Source organism: Pteropus medius, unplaced genomic scaffold (genome assembly GCF_902729225.1).
Source record: "Pteropus medius unplaced genomic scaffold, Ma_sr-lr_union100, whole genome shotgun sequence".
Taxonomy (NCBI): Eukaryota; Metazoa; Chordata; class Mammalia; order Chiroptera; family Pteropodidae; genus Pteropus; species Pteropus medius.
In genome coordinates this window covers 21123442-21139105 of record NW_024354875.1, presented here as the reverse complement: position 1 = coordinate 21139105, position 15664 = coordinate 21123442, and the positions used below count along the sequence as shown (strand labels likewise).

The following is a 15664-nucleotide window of genomic DNA, read 5'->3' as shown; positions in this document are numbered from 1 at the left end:
TGCAAGGAGTGGGGGCACGACCCCAGCTCGGTGAAAAGTCTGCATATAACTTTGACTCTACAGTCTGCCCTTCACATCACAGATTAAACCAACCATGGTACAAAAACAGTATTTTCTATCTAAGGCTGGGAATATGCAGTTGGGAATCTGCAGCTGAAAATGGGAAAATATGGTTTTTCAACCTCAGTTGATTGAATCTGCAGATGCAAAGCACAAGGATATGAATGGCCAAATGTAGTTGGGCTGGGGGGAACAAAATGCAATCCATGTATGTGTGCCCTCGCAGTTCAAACCTTTCTCTTTCAAGGGTCAACTATATACTTTTGAGAGAGAGAGAGAGAGAGAGAGAGAGAGAGATAATGCATTTATTATTTCTCTGAATGGGTGAGTGTCCTCCCTGCCTGTCAACAAAAGGTTGATTTACTTTGAATTAACAGATTATTAAAGTAGGGGGATATTTTTATTATTTTTTTTACTACATTTGGAGCTTCTTTGAAGTGTAGAAATTTACACGTTGAAGACCATAAAAGTATTAATTGGTGACATCAAATTATGAATTCTAATATTAAAACTCAATCATAGAAAAGAAAAATAAGTAGAAAAAGAGGAAAAATATTAAATGAGGGCTTTCTAAGAATTAAGTAAAAGATTATAGTCTTTAGTTGCATAACTACCAACAATTCCAGCAATTGAAAATAATTTCGGTATTAGACAAACTTTAAACTCTGGATTTTTTTTTTTTTCCCCACAAAGCAAAATATCTCTAATGTGAGAGCCTAATTCTCAGCATTTCTAGTGGTGACTGGCAAAGACCAGAGGTGATGAGACTAAAGTTCCCCAAGCAGGAAATGGGTGGGATAGAGTACAATGAATTTAGAGTAGAAGGTGGATGAGAGAGTAGAGATGATTTTGTAGACTATTTTTGGAGGAAATCTAGAAAAAAAAGAGGATAGCTGGGTGGGATGCAGGAAAAATTTGGCATCTCCATTCCCTCTCCCTCTCCTGAGTAGGAAGGGACAGAATCATATTTATGGGCTTCAGGGAAGGTACAAATAGAGCTGAAAGTTGAGAGTCAGTGAATTGATAGGATTATTTTCCTAGCATTAATCAACCGTAGAGTGGCAGCTATTGACTCATTCGACCAGTCTTGCCTCCTTGAGTCACTCTTTTTTCTATCCCAGGAAACACTACAACCTCTGGTTTCGTCCATCACTTACCAGCTTTTCCCCTTCAGTCTCCTCAGCTTTTTCTTTTTCTTCTCAATCTCTAAACAGGATTCTCAGAGCTGGGTCCTGGTTTTCGTTTCTTCTATCTACCGTGTCACTATATGATCTTATCTATGCCCACAGCTTTAAATATTATATCTTCAAATTTATATTCTGGTTAAATTTCTCCTCTCAGTTTCAGACTCGTATATCCAAACAGCTACTCGACATCTCCTCTGGATGTCTCACAGGCATCTTACACATAACTGTGTGAAGTGGAAATCTTGATTTCACCTCACCCCACTTAAACAGTTCCTGTGCATTTTCCCTCTTAGTTAATGGCATCGTCACCTACTTCGCCACAGAAGTATAAATGTTATCCGAGAGTCACCCTCTTCCTGACTATTAATAAAACCCATCTCTCATCAACTTTTACCCATTGTATTGCCAAAATATATATCAACTAGTTATATATGTGGACAACTTTATATGTCTACAGTTGCCACCCCCGGTTCTTGAGTTTCCATCATCTTTCTTCGGGATTATTGCTGAAGTCTCGTAATTGGACTCTAGTCCCACTTTTCATTACATCTACACTATTCTCTTGTTTAAAATCCTTCAATGATTACTATGAGTTAAGGAAAAAAAAATTAAAATCTTTACCATAGCCTAGAGCACTATCCTCTCACCCACTTCACTTAGCCCCACTGGCCTTCTTTTACTTCCTTAAAAGATGTTAAACTCCTTCCAGATTTGTTGTTGTAGCACTACTTCTACCCTCCTCATCCCTTTTTGGCTGGCTTCTCCATTTCATTTAGGTCTTAGCTTAACTATTGACTCCATAGAAGCCTTTGACTACTCTATTGAAATTTAGCTGCCCTCCTCTTACTCTCTCTTATAGCCACCTGTATTTCTTCTATAGCATTTATTTATTGATTTTCTTTTCTTATCTTCTGTATCCAGAATTTCCAGAGGGCAGGGCAAATCTGCCTTGCTTACTACAGTGCTACCAGCTTCTAGCATAGATAAGCATAATAAATATTCAATAAATATGTATTGAATGGATGAATGAATAGAGATGGAATGGAGCTTAAATTAGAATTTTAAGTGAAGGAAAAAGAGATGTTTTTCTTTGAGAAGTGAAGGAAAAAAGTGGTAATGTATACAGATAAATTTATGTGCCTGGGATAAGAAGTTGAAAGAATTTGTAGTTCATACTAGAGGAAAGGTTATTTGCTAATGCAATAGGGTAGGATCTTGAGGAGAGTGGAGAATATTTGGGACAGACAGTATGACCAATGGAAGACAGTACCGTCTAATTACACATAAAAAGATTTTTAAGCACGTTGCTGAATTTGGAGATCCCAAAATTTAGTCAAAATACAAGTTTGATTTGCTCTACTAGTGTCTGGCAGCCTGGGTGGAGGAGATAAAGCAAATTGTTGTATTAGTCTAAGTCTAGGTGTCATCAGAACAAATGAAGTAGAAAGAAAAGTGGTAGGGGATTTTGAGAATACTGCCATAAAATAGTTAAATGTTCAATCATGGGCTTCAGGTTGGGAAAGAGGAAGTAAAGCTAAGAGGAGTTTAATAGTCTGAGTGACAGGAAGGGTACAGAAGACATCACTGACTTCCTATGAGTTTCTCTTTTCTAACTTTATAATGTAAGTGAATGAGAAATGCACATTTCACATGTAAATATTCTCTGCAACATTTGTTGCTGAAAAATAAATCAGTTCTAAAAAGGAAGGGTCAGCTGCACAAATTCTACATGAGCCATCTGAACTAACAAGCCTAGCTGTAAAGTCTTGAGAGTTGCTTTATGGTTGAAATTTGGTTGACTTTAGAAACCTCTAGTTACAAATGAAAATGCTTTGAGAAGAGTTAACCAAGCAAGTTAATGCTGATGAATCTTCTTATATTATGAATCAGTAGATTTTTGGTCTCTTTTAGAAGGAAGTTCAAGAAGTGTTGTAATGCTATCCAGTCAGAAATTGGAGGTAGCAAAGCCTGTCAGAGATTTGAAAGATTTACTAAGAGTACCTCTTCTCACCAAATATCTGATCCTCTATTCCCCCTCGCCCCCCGCCTCTTGTGGTGCCTCAATTTCGCCATTAGAAATTCATGTGGATAGATTATGAAGGATTCCATTAGATGCTAATATCTCAGGAAATAAGTACCTCTGCTAATTATTGACAAACATATTGTAGATGTATAAGGAATTATACTGAAGAAGACCTTATGGAAAATTATATTGTGCAAATCATATTGGTGCCTGGAAAAGGGAGCAGCATTAAAGAAGGGTACAGAAGGTAATGTGAGAGGTTTCAAATACAGAGTTTCAGAGAGTGCCCCTGCTTGGATGTCTGAGATGTCCGGCCACTTTAACATTAATAGGTACTGCTTTTCTACGTTACCAAACAGGTTAAACATGTTTCCGGGTGTCTAGAAAAAAACAGCATGCCGTTTTTTCAGAGGCACAGTTGGTCAGACTAGAAAGGCTTTCAGCTTTATTAACTCTTGTACCATTTTTACATATTGAGAGTCATCTAGTTTTCGCAGGTTGTAGAAACTCTTTCAAGTTTCTACACTGACTCGACTGAAGTAAATTTCCTTTCTTTCAATTTACCTATTGGAAACCTTGCTTTCTGCTATACTGAGGGAGGAGGCACAGCTAAAGTTAGGACTAATTAAATGGAAGATATTTCTGGGCTGATAATCTATTTTGAGAGTAAGAAATCATATTTTCATTTTGTATGCCCATTCATTACAAAAATTAGGTACTTAGAGTTTATAGGCCCCATGATATCATTAAAAATTAACCCAATTTATTTCGTTTTGGGGGAAATCTAGACTTAGATTACTGTAGCCAATTCAGCTACTAAAAACAAATGGAAACGCTAATGTGGGGTTTCGCTGTCCTACACACAGTTAATACACTACTGTGGTGGGACAGAAAGACTCCGGACTTGAGAAGGATGATGAGAAACTGAATTGAGTCCTTTCTGATATTTATTGGCTGCATGACCACAGGCAAATCACATAACTTGCCATAACTTTAGTTTCCTCACTTTTAGGATGAAGGTTACAATGCCTTCATCACAGAATGTCTGTGAAGATTTGATGAGATAATGTATATAAAAATACGTTGTAAGTTCCATGGTAAAAAAATCTCGTGTGAGGACCTATGACTCTCCGCAATGCAAATACATTTTGACTGGGCATGCTGCCCTTTTCCAAGCCAGTTATTTAATCCGAATCTATCAATGGCTCATCATTTATCAAGAGACTTCAAAAGTGATGTGTTTCACCTTCTGGCTTGTGTGTGCTGAATGCTCAGCCACTAACCTGATTTGAATGTAGTCTATCAAATAAGGAAGGTTTCAAATCAGAAGATTGAGGGAACGATAACATTCTCTCACTTCTATGAATTTTTCATTTTAGCCCAGTAAAAAGACAGTAAAAATGTACTATGTAGGTCAAGTCTCAGTATTCTCAGGTTTAAACAGAAGGTTGAAGAGAATATTTTCTCAATTTCTATTTGCAATTCAACCACTGCTTCAATGTGAGCCTTTAGGGGCCTTCACTCCCCAAGCTCTGGTATCTTCAGGATGATCAGAAGAATTGAGCATCTGGCTTAGGAGCTCTATCTGAAATTCTGTGATTTTCTTCAAGACTTTAGAATTATTGTGGCTTCTTTTCCTCTCACTGATGAGAAGGTATAGTTTTACTTTTACTTTTAATTTTACTTTTATGTCTTCTTATTTCTAGGGTAGAATCGCCTGACTACAAATTTAGAAGATTTTAGTGACGTGTACCACCTCTACTCCAAAGGCTTTAGCCAGCTGAAGCTGTGCTTCCTGAAGTAACTATATATCCATCAAAGCTACTGGACTGGGCTTAGAAATATAAACCACCAGCATCAACATTCAGCACTTTAACAATAGTCTATTTATAGTGGGCAGCTGTCAGAGTGAAACTGGGACGGGAGGGTGAAGAGCAGGAGGTGGTGTGATGTGGCAGAAATAGTTCTGGGTAGAGGTTAGGGCACCTTGCGGGTGGTTCTGTCTCTCCTGCAGTGTATGACCTTGGGCAAGTCACTTCCCTCCTCAAACTTCTCTGTAACAGAATGGACTGGATTAAATTACTTTAGTAGCTCCATTTAGTATTAACATTCAGTGATTCCCTATTCAGCTTTAGCCTCATTCCCCATAAGGGCTATAATTCCCTCCGAGTCATGAGACCCCTGAGAAAAGGTAAATTAAATTATTCTATGGCTTTAAATCTTTTGATGTTTTCCCACTGGTCCTTAGAATAATAATGCGGACTCTACTTACTTCTCTGGATTCATTTCCACACCCCTCCCCACTGCTCTCCCTCACCCCATGTCAGATTTTCCTCAGTTTCTCAATGGGTTTTTCTTTTTACCCCCTTTCCTCACTTCTCTAACTTGCTACCCTTCAGGTCATAATTCAAACACTTCTGCCTTCCTTCAGGCCAGGTTTGGCCTTTCTCTTTCTTACTCCAGTAGTCAGTACCCCGTGCTTCTTCATAACAGTTTGCTCTTGAAGGCAGGAACAATGCTCAGATGTTAGATTGCATAGTAGGAGCTCAGAGATATTTGTGCACTGCTGAGCTGTGGTTGTTGGGCAGTTTTAAAGAATCACCTTTGTTTAGTGCCGCACAGAAAAGGATTTCCTATAAATTTTCTCTCTGATGAGGTATCTAACATGCAAAACTAATTTCCCTCATATACTACTGCCAAAGTCATATGATTATAAAGAAACAAAGGAAGGAAGAGCTGTATCCTATGGAAAAAACACTAAAATTAGAAGTCAGAAAGTTTTCTTTTGAATACCAGATCTGTTATAGGTTTGCTGGGATAGCAGATATATCATTTGTCTTTTAGGGACTCACTTTTCTCACCTCTAAATCATATGAGAGATAGTATGTCTTTCACAGTGTTGCTGTAAGTATTGGTTAGAATAAAAACACATAAATATATATATAAAAATCTATACACATACACATTGCTACCTAGAACATAAATAAGCACGTCTTTGTGGTGAAGTCCCCTTATTCAGAGAGCCTTGGCAAACCCAAGAGAGGTGTGGAGGTGATGACGGTCGCTATGAGGGAAGAGTGGCTGGGTTCTGAGAAAGAACCAGCTGGTGTAGCAGAATTATTTCTGAGTGAGGAAGAATCAGAACACTAAGGGTTGGTTCCCAGCCCTGCCATCGAGTGAATTGTGGGCCCTTGGGCAAGTTACCTTTCCCTGGGTTTTTCTCCTCATCTGTTAATAAGGAGAGGCAATACTTTACTAATCTGGCATGACTATTGTGGAGATTAAACAAGGTGACATAAGTGAAAGATGAAAGGTCCCAGCTGCCTGGCATAGTGTGCTCAGCTCATGATAGCCAATGAGAAAATAGCCCATGAGATGAAACAAACTGCCACCATCTGAATTATCTGCCACAATCTGAAACCTCAGCTTCCTCTTTAAGTCTCAGTTTCTCTATAGATAAAGCTGGAACAATATTATCTGTCTTGAGGAATGGTTTTAAGAATCAAATGAGAAGCTAAGTCATAAAGGATCTTATGAATACTGTTTCTCCTTATTGCTACTTCTCACACATGTCTATATCTCAACATGTAGAAGATAATTTCGTCTTACAAAAAAAGAAAAAGAAAAAGAAAAAAAAATCGAGGGGACTCAGCAAAGCACCTTTAATTTTGAAAGCAAACAACAATACAGAGTTTCTAAACATTGCTATTTTTTCTGAATTTTCTGACCCATGAGCAAAAAATGTTTCTTTGAGGGGCTCTGCTCTGAATGGCTCAGTCAAAACAGCCCAACAGGAAGCTACTTTCTGGTTCAAGAGTACCCATGGCAATATTATGGCAAGAAGCTGACAAAATTAGGCTGATGGTTAAATTGAGTCTTGGATTAGATGTGTAAAAAAGAAGTATAAACAGGTTCGGATTCCTACATTTACTAATTACCCTCTCCCAGAAATATTTTTAGGTCTTGGCAGTATTTAGAAGAAAAAGTCACTGACTTACTTTAACGTTTCTCAGTTTTACATTAATTAGGCACTGTTTAATCGTTTTTCTTCTCTTTGAATTAGCAGCAGAAATGTGTTTTACATTCCTCTCTTTGGTCATCTTTCTACTTATTATTCTCCTAGTTATGGGAAAAGTGTGATAGGTAGAAGTATTGAAAGGCTGTGTAATCATCTTTTGGCCATATTTAGCCTCTGCTATGTTATGTTCTAGCCTACACCTTTTAAACAAATTCTGCTTTTTATTTCTTGCTCTCCTATATGACTTTTCAGTAAAATAGAGCACAGCTGTAACACACACAAACACACAAATGCACACAAACGTGCACAGGTATGTTCACACACTAAGACATACATACACGAACAGACACACACAATTCAAAAACACCATTGCATTGTGTTCACACATATGGGTGAAAGCTGAAATAACTCTTTTAAACCATCTTGTGAGATTTCCCCTGCTGCCTGTTTGGTTTTTTACGGAGATCTCATAGCTTCTCTAGTCAATTATAGATAATGTTCTCCAGTCACTATTAGTTGCAAAAGCAGTCTCATCTCATCAGTTAAAATATTCATCCCATGTAAAAATAAAAGAATTTGAACTTCGTTTAACTTTAAAATTCTTTTTTCTCCCAGACTGATAAATGTTTAGAACCCTGAAGATTGGAAGGATATGTGGCTAGTTTTTTCTCTCTCCTAGCTGCTCCTCCTCCTCCTGCAGTAATTCATTAGTTATGGTTCTTGACCTCACAAGGGTTGGAAAGGGAGTGGAAAAAATGGAAAGTAAGTTTCCAGAAAGGTTTTCTTTCCCCTCAGTAATTTAGACTGGTTTGTGGCAAATGCATGGTGCTATCTTTTGCTTTTCACATGTGCCAAAAGAAAACTCTCTTAGCTATGGAGAGAGGAATCAAATTATTGGTTGATGGTCCCGGCTCTGGGCTAAGAAAATAAAGAACAATTTTAATCATTTTATTGAGAAGCTTGCCAGAGTTCTGTAGGAAAAGCAAGCATTAAATTAAGCAATCAAGTAAAGTCATGATGACACAACAGTAGTAGGAGAGCATGTTGTAATTCTTATTGTACTTTAAAAACAATATACTGGCAGCACAAGTGTTTTTGAGTCATTTTTTCCTAAATACAGATTCAGGAAGCACACTCTTAAAATAAATTCATTTTTGGGGTTTCATCTTAACTATAGCTGCAAACCAAAAGACAGACTTCTCTAAGTAGAGTTGCCCTGCATTTTCAGTAGATAGGGCCATGTTTTAACAATACCTGTGTGTGTACTGGTTATGGCTGACTGAAATGAGCTTTAATAATTAAGAACAAGAACTGTAAGGATTAGCTTTTTATAAAGAAATGATTAAATATGGAACTTCAAAGTGACTGTCATTTACTTGGTAGGCAAAAATTCTAGGCAAAAATGAAATTATTTTGCTTATCGACAAGACATTCTTGTAAATCAAATAAGGAGATTTTTCTTCTTTGTCAGTCAAATTATTAAAATTAAAAACCAAAACAACAACAAAAATATGCATTAAAGAGTAAACATGAGTCAATTAATACATCATAATGTTAGAGCAGAGTGTATTTACCTTTAAATTGATAATAGAATATTCTATATATTCAAAATGAAATATTTAGGAGTCATTATTAATTTATAAAAGGACTCACTGAAAGCTTAATTTGAATAGCTACCTCTTATTTAATTTTTAAAATAGTATCAATTAAAAAATCATTTTAGAGAAACATATCTTCCCCCCGCCCCCCTCTTTAATTCCACCCCTGACCTATGGATGTTGCCATTTCCCTTAAGAACTGGATCTCTGAAGGCGGAGCATCTCCTCCCACATGCTTGTGGCGTGCCCCTGAGGCCTGGCACACTCTGGTCCATGACTCTACCTGGGGTGCGAACCTAGGTGATGAACCTAGGTACATCTGCATGTAAAGCGGATGTGCTAACCACTACACTATGCAGCCACCTCCAGAAACATGTCTTTTAAAATTGTATTGTGTGAACTTGTATTTTTTGAGTGCATAACACTGGACTTGATGTTAAGGGAGGACAAAGAAAGTAAAAGTTTTCTTCGGAAGCTTATAATTTCACTGAGAAAGCAAAATAGATTCCCAAGGTTCTAGTTAGTGGAGAGCACACAAGGCATGTTTTAGTAACCACAAAGCATTCAGGGTCCTTGGAATTTAGAGGCCATAGTCAAATCATGGTTCAGATGGAGGTAAGCTACAGTCGGATTTTGAGCAATATCAAATTAAGATGTTTGGGGGAAAATCATGTGGACCATGCAAGGTAAGAATGGTGGGAGGCTGTGGGAAGGGTCTAGTCAATAAAAACATCAGTGGGTGGTAATGAATGTAATATTACCAGGGGAACGAGATTAACTTTTCTCATGCTGAAGGCCCACATTGGAGACAGTCACATGAAGAAAGCCATAGCTACGCTTCAAGGGGCAGAAACATGGGTGGCACTGAAAAGGACAGTGAGAAAATGTTGACGACCGAAAGGAGTTGTGCTTTTGCAAAAACTTGTTGCATCTCAACATCTTCAAGATGGTTCTTTGGGAATCAGGAGAAAAGGAGAGAAGAGCAGTTTTGGAAAAGAGTCTGATTTTAGAATTAGAGCAGATGAGGTTGTCTTGCTTGTCTCCTTTCCTTCTCAATGTCAACGTCCTTCTAGCATATCAGTTAAATCATCTTTAAGAAGATATTAATTAGTAGCTAGTTATCTTGATTGAGGGGAATTGAATTTAAATGAACATACTAGCAAATCTATGGTTTTTTATTATTTTGGGGAGTTCAATCTATATTCAATAAGCAGTCAATATATGCTGGTAACTGTGTTAATCAATCTGTAATGGTGGATTTGAAAAAAATGTAAAGGGCAGTAAGAGAGATTCCCCAGACCTTTTAATGCGAGATTTAAGGCTACTGTAGGTAATTTTAAGGCTAGTCGTCATGTGTCCTCTCTCTCTCTCTCCTTCTCTCTCTCTCTGTCTCTCTCACACACCTTTTTTATTATATTCAAGAACAATTTTCCCCTGTTGCTTACTTTAAAATTTTATTCTCTTAAAAAATCTTAATGTGTGTGTATTATTGTAAACCAACTCATATACTTTTTGAGCGAGGCTGAAAATAAATAAAATCAAAGTTAGAAAACTTTACTGCAAATCCTGCCAAACTGATGAATCAAGTGTTTTTCATTTGTATTTTCTTCTAACCTTTATCCATATGAATACATATTTTGCACATATTTGTAGTCAGAGTGTTTGAGTAAAAGAAAAGCAAAAGATTTATCCTTTAGAGGAAGAACGACACAAAAGGGCTATAAGTACTTCAGGGGATCCCGTATATAGGTGACTTAACTGTTACCTCCATCCTGTTGGTGGAGTACAGCAACAGGCAGGAGCGGCTGTGTTTAGCCAAGGTGAGTTGTATGATAAGAGGGAGGGGGCCTAGACACATCCTGTGTGACTCACCCTCTCAAGTACATGTGTCGATTTCTCCTACAGTCGGGACAGGCTCCTTCATAAGACAGAGCATGACTGTAAAAGTAACTTCCCTGGGCTGCAACTTTTAACTTCCATAGACCAAATTTCGGAAACTAACAAGTTCTGGGAGTCATCAAGCCTTCAATAAATCGCACGCTTGAACCACACCATTATTACTTGCTTTTGGCCCTCACACAATTGCCCTTTCTCTGGTTTGGAACTGCAGCTTGTGCTTCTGTGCAGTGTTTGACTCTTCCCCAGGCTCCATAGCAGTAAGCTGGGGCTACTGAAGGGATGTTAAGATAAAGCTGCTTTAACTACTACTTCATCCCCTTGCATTTTGTGTTTGAAGCTTGCATATATATAAATCATGTGTAAGTATATGTGATGTAAGTGATATGTAATATACAGAATTTCATATCAGAGCTTGTTTGATACAATTTTTAGGATACTTTTGGGGTAATCAGCAAGAGATGGGAGATAAATGCACAGCATACTTTGAGCATGAATTGTAATCATTTCTCTATGATGACTGGCTCTATGACCACAGACAATTTAATTTCCAGAACCTTGGTTTTCTCATCTTTATTTTGGGTATAATTATGTTTTCCTAAGGTTGGTGAGTTTCACTAGGGTGAGGAACGTGGGTGGCACACTGCTTGGTCTAAGCAGGCAGTTACTGCATGGCTGACAGCCATCTACCAATGGCTAAGAGAGCAGAAAATGAGCCCCTTGTAGCTGACATGACAATGAAGTCTCCTCTTACTAATATGAATACAGGCTCATCAATATCTGCCTTCTTCGTAGTAACACTGACTACGTAGTAACACTGACTATATCACAAAGAAAGTTTTCTATGGAGGCCAAAGAAAGCCATTGTTTACATACCACATGTACTAAGTTAAAATCTTGACATTCCCTAAGTCCAACTTCCAGGCAAACATTGTTTGGCTCAGAGAACTGAATATCAAGGCATACATGGAGCTGTATTATCAATTAATGGATAATGAACATATCACTATAAAGTACCTTCACTTATGAGTGGGCTACAAAGAGATGGGTACCAAACTGTATTTGAATCAGATTACATAATTGTGATTTGATCCATTTTCTGGTGATGTAGTCATAGGAATTTAATTCCTTGAAATATTGGTGTATGGACGCTTATTGGACAACTTTAGAGCTATGCTACTTTTGGCAAGTGATATAACTTCTGAGAGCCTCATCTGTTAATTAGAATCCATAATATCTCTAACATCCTTCCTAGGGCTCTTGTGAAATTCATTTGCTATATATGCAGGCTCTTTGTACTGGTGCAATTCTAGAAATATAAGCAGTTATTGTTCTATTCTTGCACAGGTTTTTGCTAGTTATTGACTGTTTGACTTTTTCCAACATTATTATTCTTGTATAACTGAACTCCTGAAATGTCTACTATCATTACCTACAAAGGATATTAAATTTTAAGAAGTAAAGTCACTTCCTCACTTACTATTGTGATGATCATTATTCATTATTAGGCAGAATCTCTCTGGTTAACATATGGTTTTAGGGAGGCCAAGAAGGCTCCTTCTCTGTGCTTCTCCCCCAAATATATTCCTGACAAACTTGCTAACAACAAAAATTTCTGAAATTGGAAATTGACTTCACTGTCACTCTTTTAATGAAATTATATTTTAAGCTCTATTATTCACATATACCTTATTAAGAATTGATTTAATATAATCATTTTTATAAATTTTCAATAGAGGAAAGGAAATGGAACATAAGCTAATGGAACATAAGGAGTGAGGGCCCAAGTCTCAGAGAAATAAGTGTAGAAAGAGAACACAGTGGGTATGCTGTTTTTAGAATTTTTCTCCATGTGGGTAGTAGCCTCTTTGGACTATGTCTAATGATTAATGTTGCTTTAGTTCTCTAGATGACTAAAAACATTGAACAAAATGATCTAGAAATAAATCTTCTCTACATCAGAGCCAAAATACTTGGGATTGAGGAAGGAGAGAAAAATGGATCTTACCCAGCAGGCCTTGTGTCTTCGATGGCTCTGTCCACTGGGATCAAATCACTGAGGTAGACATTGAAGTTTCCCTCTTTCCATCTTCTTTCTGCTTCCTTTTCCTTTCCATGGGGAACAACTACAGGACGTCCAAACTGACCTGGAGCTTTGAGGTCCCTTGGTGAAAGTGTCATATCGATGCTTAACACCTGGTGCATTTCGTGGTCTTCAGGTAAAAGTGCTTTTGCATGACTTTGGTTGAGTTCTTCCGGCTGGGCCTTGTCAGTTAAGTTGATTCTTGTTGGCTTTGGTCCCCCAGCTAAGACTTGATTGGTTTGAGACACTGTGGCTTTCTTTAGAGCAAGTGAAGAGAAAGATGCCTCACTTCTATTCCTAGAAATGTGTTTCCCTTGGCTTTCGCCCAACACTATAGGAAATATAGTTTCAATTTTAGGATTGGGGACCCCTTTGGTGTCTGTCTTTAGCTCCTCTTTGGTGATAATCACAACATGGCTTTCAGAGAAATTGAGTTTCTTCCCACCATCCACTTTGGCTCCATCATTCTTTGACAAGCCTCCCAACTGTGTCTCATTAATAGACTGCTTTTTTAAGCGATTCGGATTGGCAATGAACTTGGAAAAGGGAAGGTTCTTATTGGCTTTGTATTTATATGCATTTAGTTCTTTGATCTGAGTCTCAGTTTTATTTAAGGCTATGGCTTCCCTAGATTTTGGCACTGGTGGGCTGGCAGGGTGTGTCCTTTCATTTGCTATTGCCTGAGATTGCTGCTTTGATCTGTTAGTATTAAGCCCAATGGTCACATTCAGGTTCCTTTTGGTTGCTTGTTTTGATGTGTCACTGCTCTGACTATGACTCTTCTGGGCCTCCTGGTTTATCCCAACAGGTCCTGTGTGTACAGATATTTTGGGTAATGGAGTTCCTTTTCCTGCTATGAATGGGTTTTTTTGAGTCCCCTGAGCTGTCTTTCGCTTTGGTGTCATAGAGTGAGAGTAGGCTTCAGGTTTGATGTCTTGCTCTTCTGTCATCTGCTTGGTAAATGTCATTGGGAGAATCTGCAGATGTACAGGATGCCACAAAGGTGCAACCTTGACACTTCCCAGGGCATTCTGCATTTTTCTTTCTCTCTGGGTTTGGTCGAAATTATCTCCAACCTTGAGCACACTCTCCTCAGTCTTTCTAAAGTTCTCTTTGCCCCATACGCCCTTCCCATGTCCCCTCAGTAGAGGCTTTATCTCTTTTATGCTGCTGTAAAGGATCTTCATTTGGTCTGGCTGAACTCTGAACCCTATTCGCTCCCTTCTGACATTGTCTTCCTTGAGGACCCTGGTGTTGATCTCACTGAATGAGAGGCGGAGAGCTGCCATGTCAAAGAGCAACCAGATGACAGAAGCTACAAATATAAATGCCAGGACTCGCCCACTTCCTCGGAAAAACTTTCGGATCTTGTTCATGGTGCAAAGTCTTTCCTTGCAGCCTGCCCTCCCTTTGAGCCTGCTTACCTTGAGTGGAGAGGGGGCTGAAGTAGCAGCAGCAGCAGCAGCAGCAGCAGCAGCAGCAGCAGCAGCAGAGTTGCCAGAAAGGGCCCCCCTCCCCTTGAACACAGCAGGAAGCAGCGGTCCAAGGGGAAAGCTCAGCTCCTACCGCTTGTCAGTCTCTGCCTGCGTGGCATTTCACAGCAGAGCATCTGTGCCGGCTCGGCTGGCCCTTGGCTCAACCCTGCTAAACACTGTCCTTAGGTCACTCTGGGAGCAGTCAAGTCCAGCCAACAGACAGTTAAACATATCACCCATCTTGTCTCCGGGAGCCCAAGTCCACCTTCCTACAAGTCCAGGAAAAGATGGGGGCTGGGCTGGGGCTGTTGCTTCTCTCCTCCCAGTTCTCAGTCTGCAGGCTGTAACTCAACACCATTTCTCATAAGGAAAACATTTCAAGCCATTACCCAGAAAACTTCATTCAGCTCTCACCTTCCGTGTTATGTGAGAGTGAGTGTGTTTTCAGGGCAATTAAAGGGAAAGAAAGCTATCTCACTTGCAGGGCATGTGCTTCTGGTTTGTAACCCCACCTACCCCATTCCTGCTCATTAACCCCGTTGTACCCAGGTCTCTGAACGATCTGTCTGAGCAATTAATCATTGACTTTAATGTTTCAACTTTAAGAAGTAGCAGCTGAAAGAAGGGGCCTAACATAACCTCAATACCAGAACTGGAGGTATAATTATTTAGAAACCTTCCTTGAGGGGTTATTAAAATGTTTCTTTGCAAGTCAACTGTTTATTTTTTTTTTAAACTAGTCTAACTATTTTCATTATTAGATTTATTAAACATAAACTTACCTTGTCATATTGCTGAACACTGTCAGTTTCAGTGCTTATCTCATCATAGCCTGTACTGGTTTGCAGATTGCATCAGGACTTGGCCCAGACTTTGAGAGGATGGTAGACTGATAGAAGAGTGGTTCCCACACAGGTTTTACCTTATGATCACTCTGAAAAAATCTCCCCAGCTTTCGATTCATTGAAGGGGAAGGAGGACAGAGATGACTACTGGTCTGATATTGTGTTTTTAAGAAGCTTCTCAGGACTTTATATAGCCAAGGTTGAAAAACACTGGTCTAGAAAGAAATGACCCACTATTATTTATTTATTTTTGGTTTTTGAACACTGCCCATTATTTTTGTGAAATTCCTTCCCAGACAGAGTAAAACTTAATAAAAACTGTATGTTTCAAGAACAACTGAATCAGAATCTGTATTTTAACATTGCCTGTGATAAATCTTGTCCATAAAGTTTGAGAAGCATTGCTCAGGGGAGCACTGTTCTCTGAGGAGCTCTGGGTGATCTGCAGACAGTGATTCCACCTATCACTCCAGTGTTAG

General features: G+C 38.7%; 1 protein-coding gene across 1 annotated transcript in view; it reads right to left on the bottom strand.

Moving 5' to 3' along the window:
- Positions 1-14813, bottom strand: part of GALNT5 (polypeptide N-acetylgalactosaminyltransferase 5) — a 39090-nt gene extending 24277 nt beyond the window's left edge. Inside the window, exon 1 of the mRNA XM_039855390.1 lies at positions 12791-14813. Coding sequence (XP_039711324.1) covers positions 12791-14241 — 1451 coding nt within the window. The 5' untranslated portion in view covers positions 14242-14813. The remainder of the gene's footprint in view (positions 1-12790) is intronic.
- Between the last annotated feature and the right edge of the window lie 851 nt (positions 14814-15664).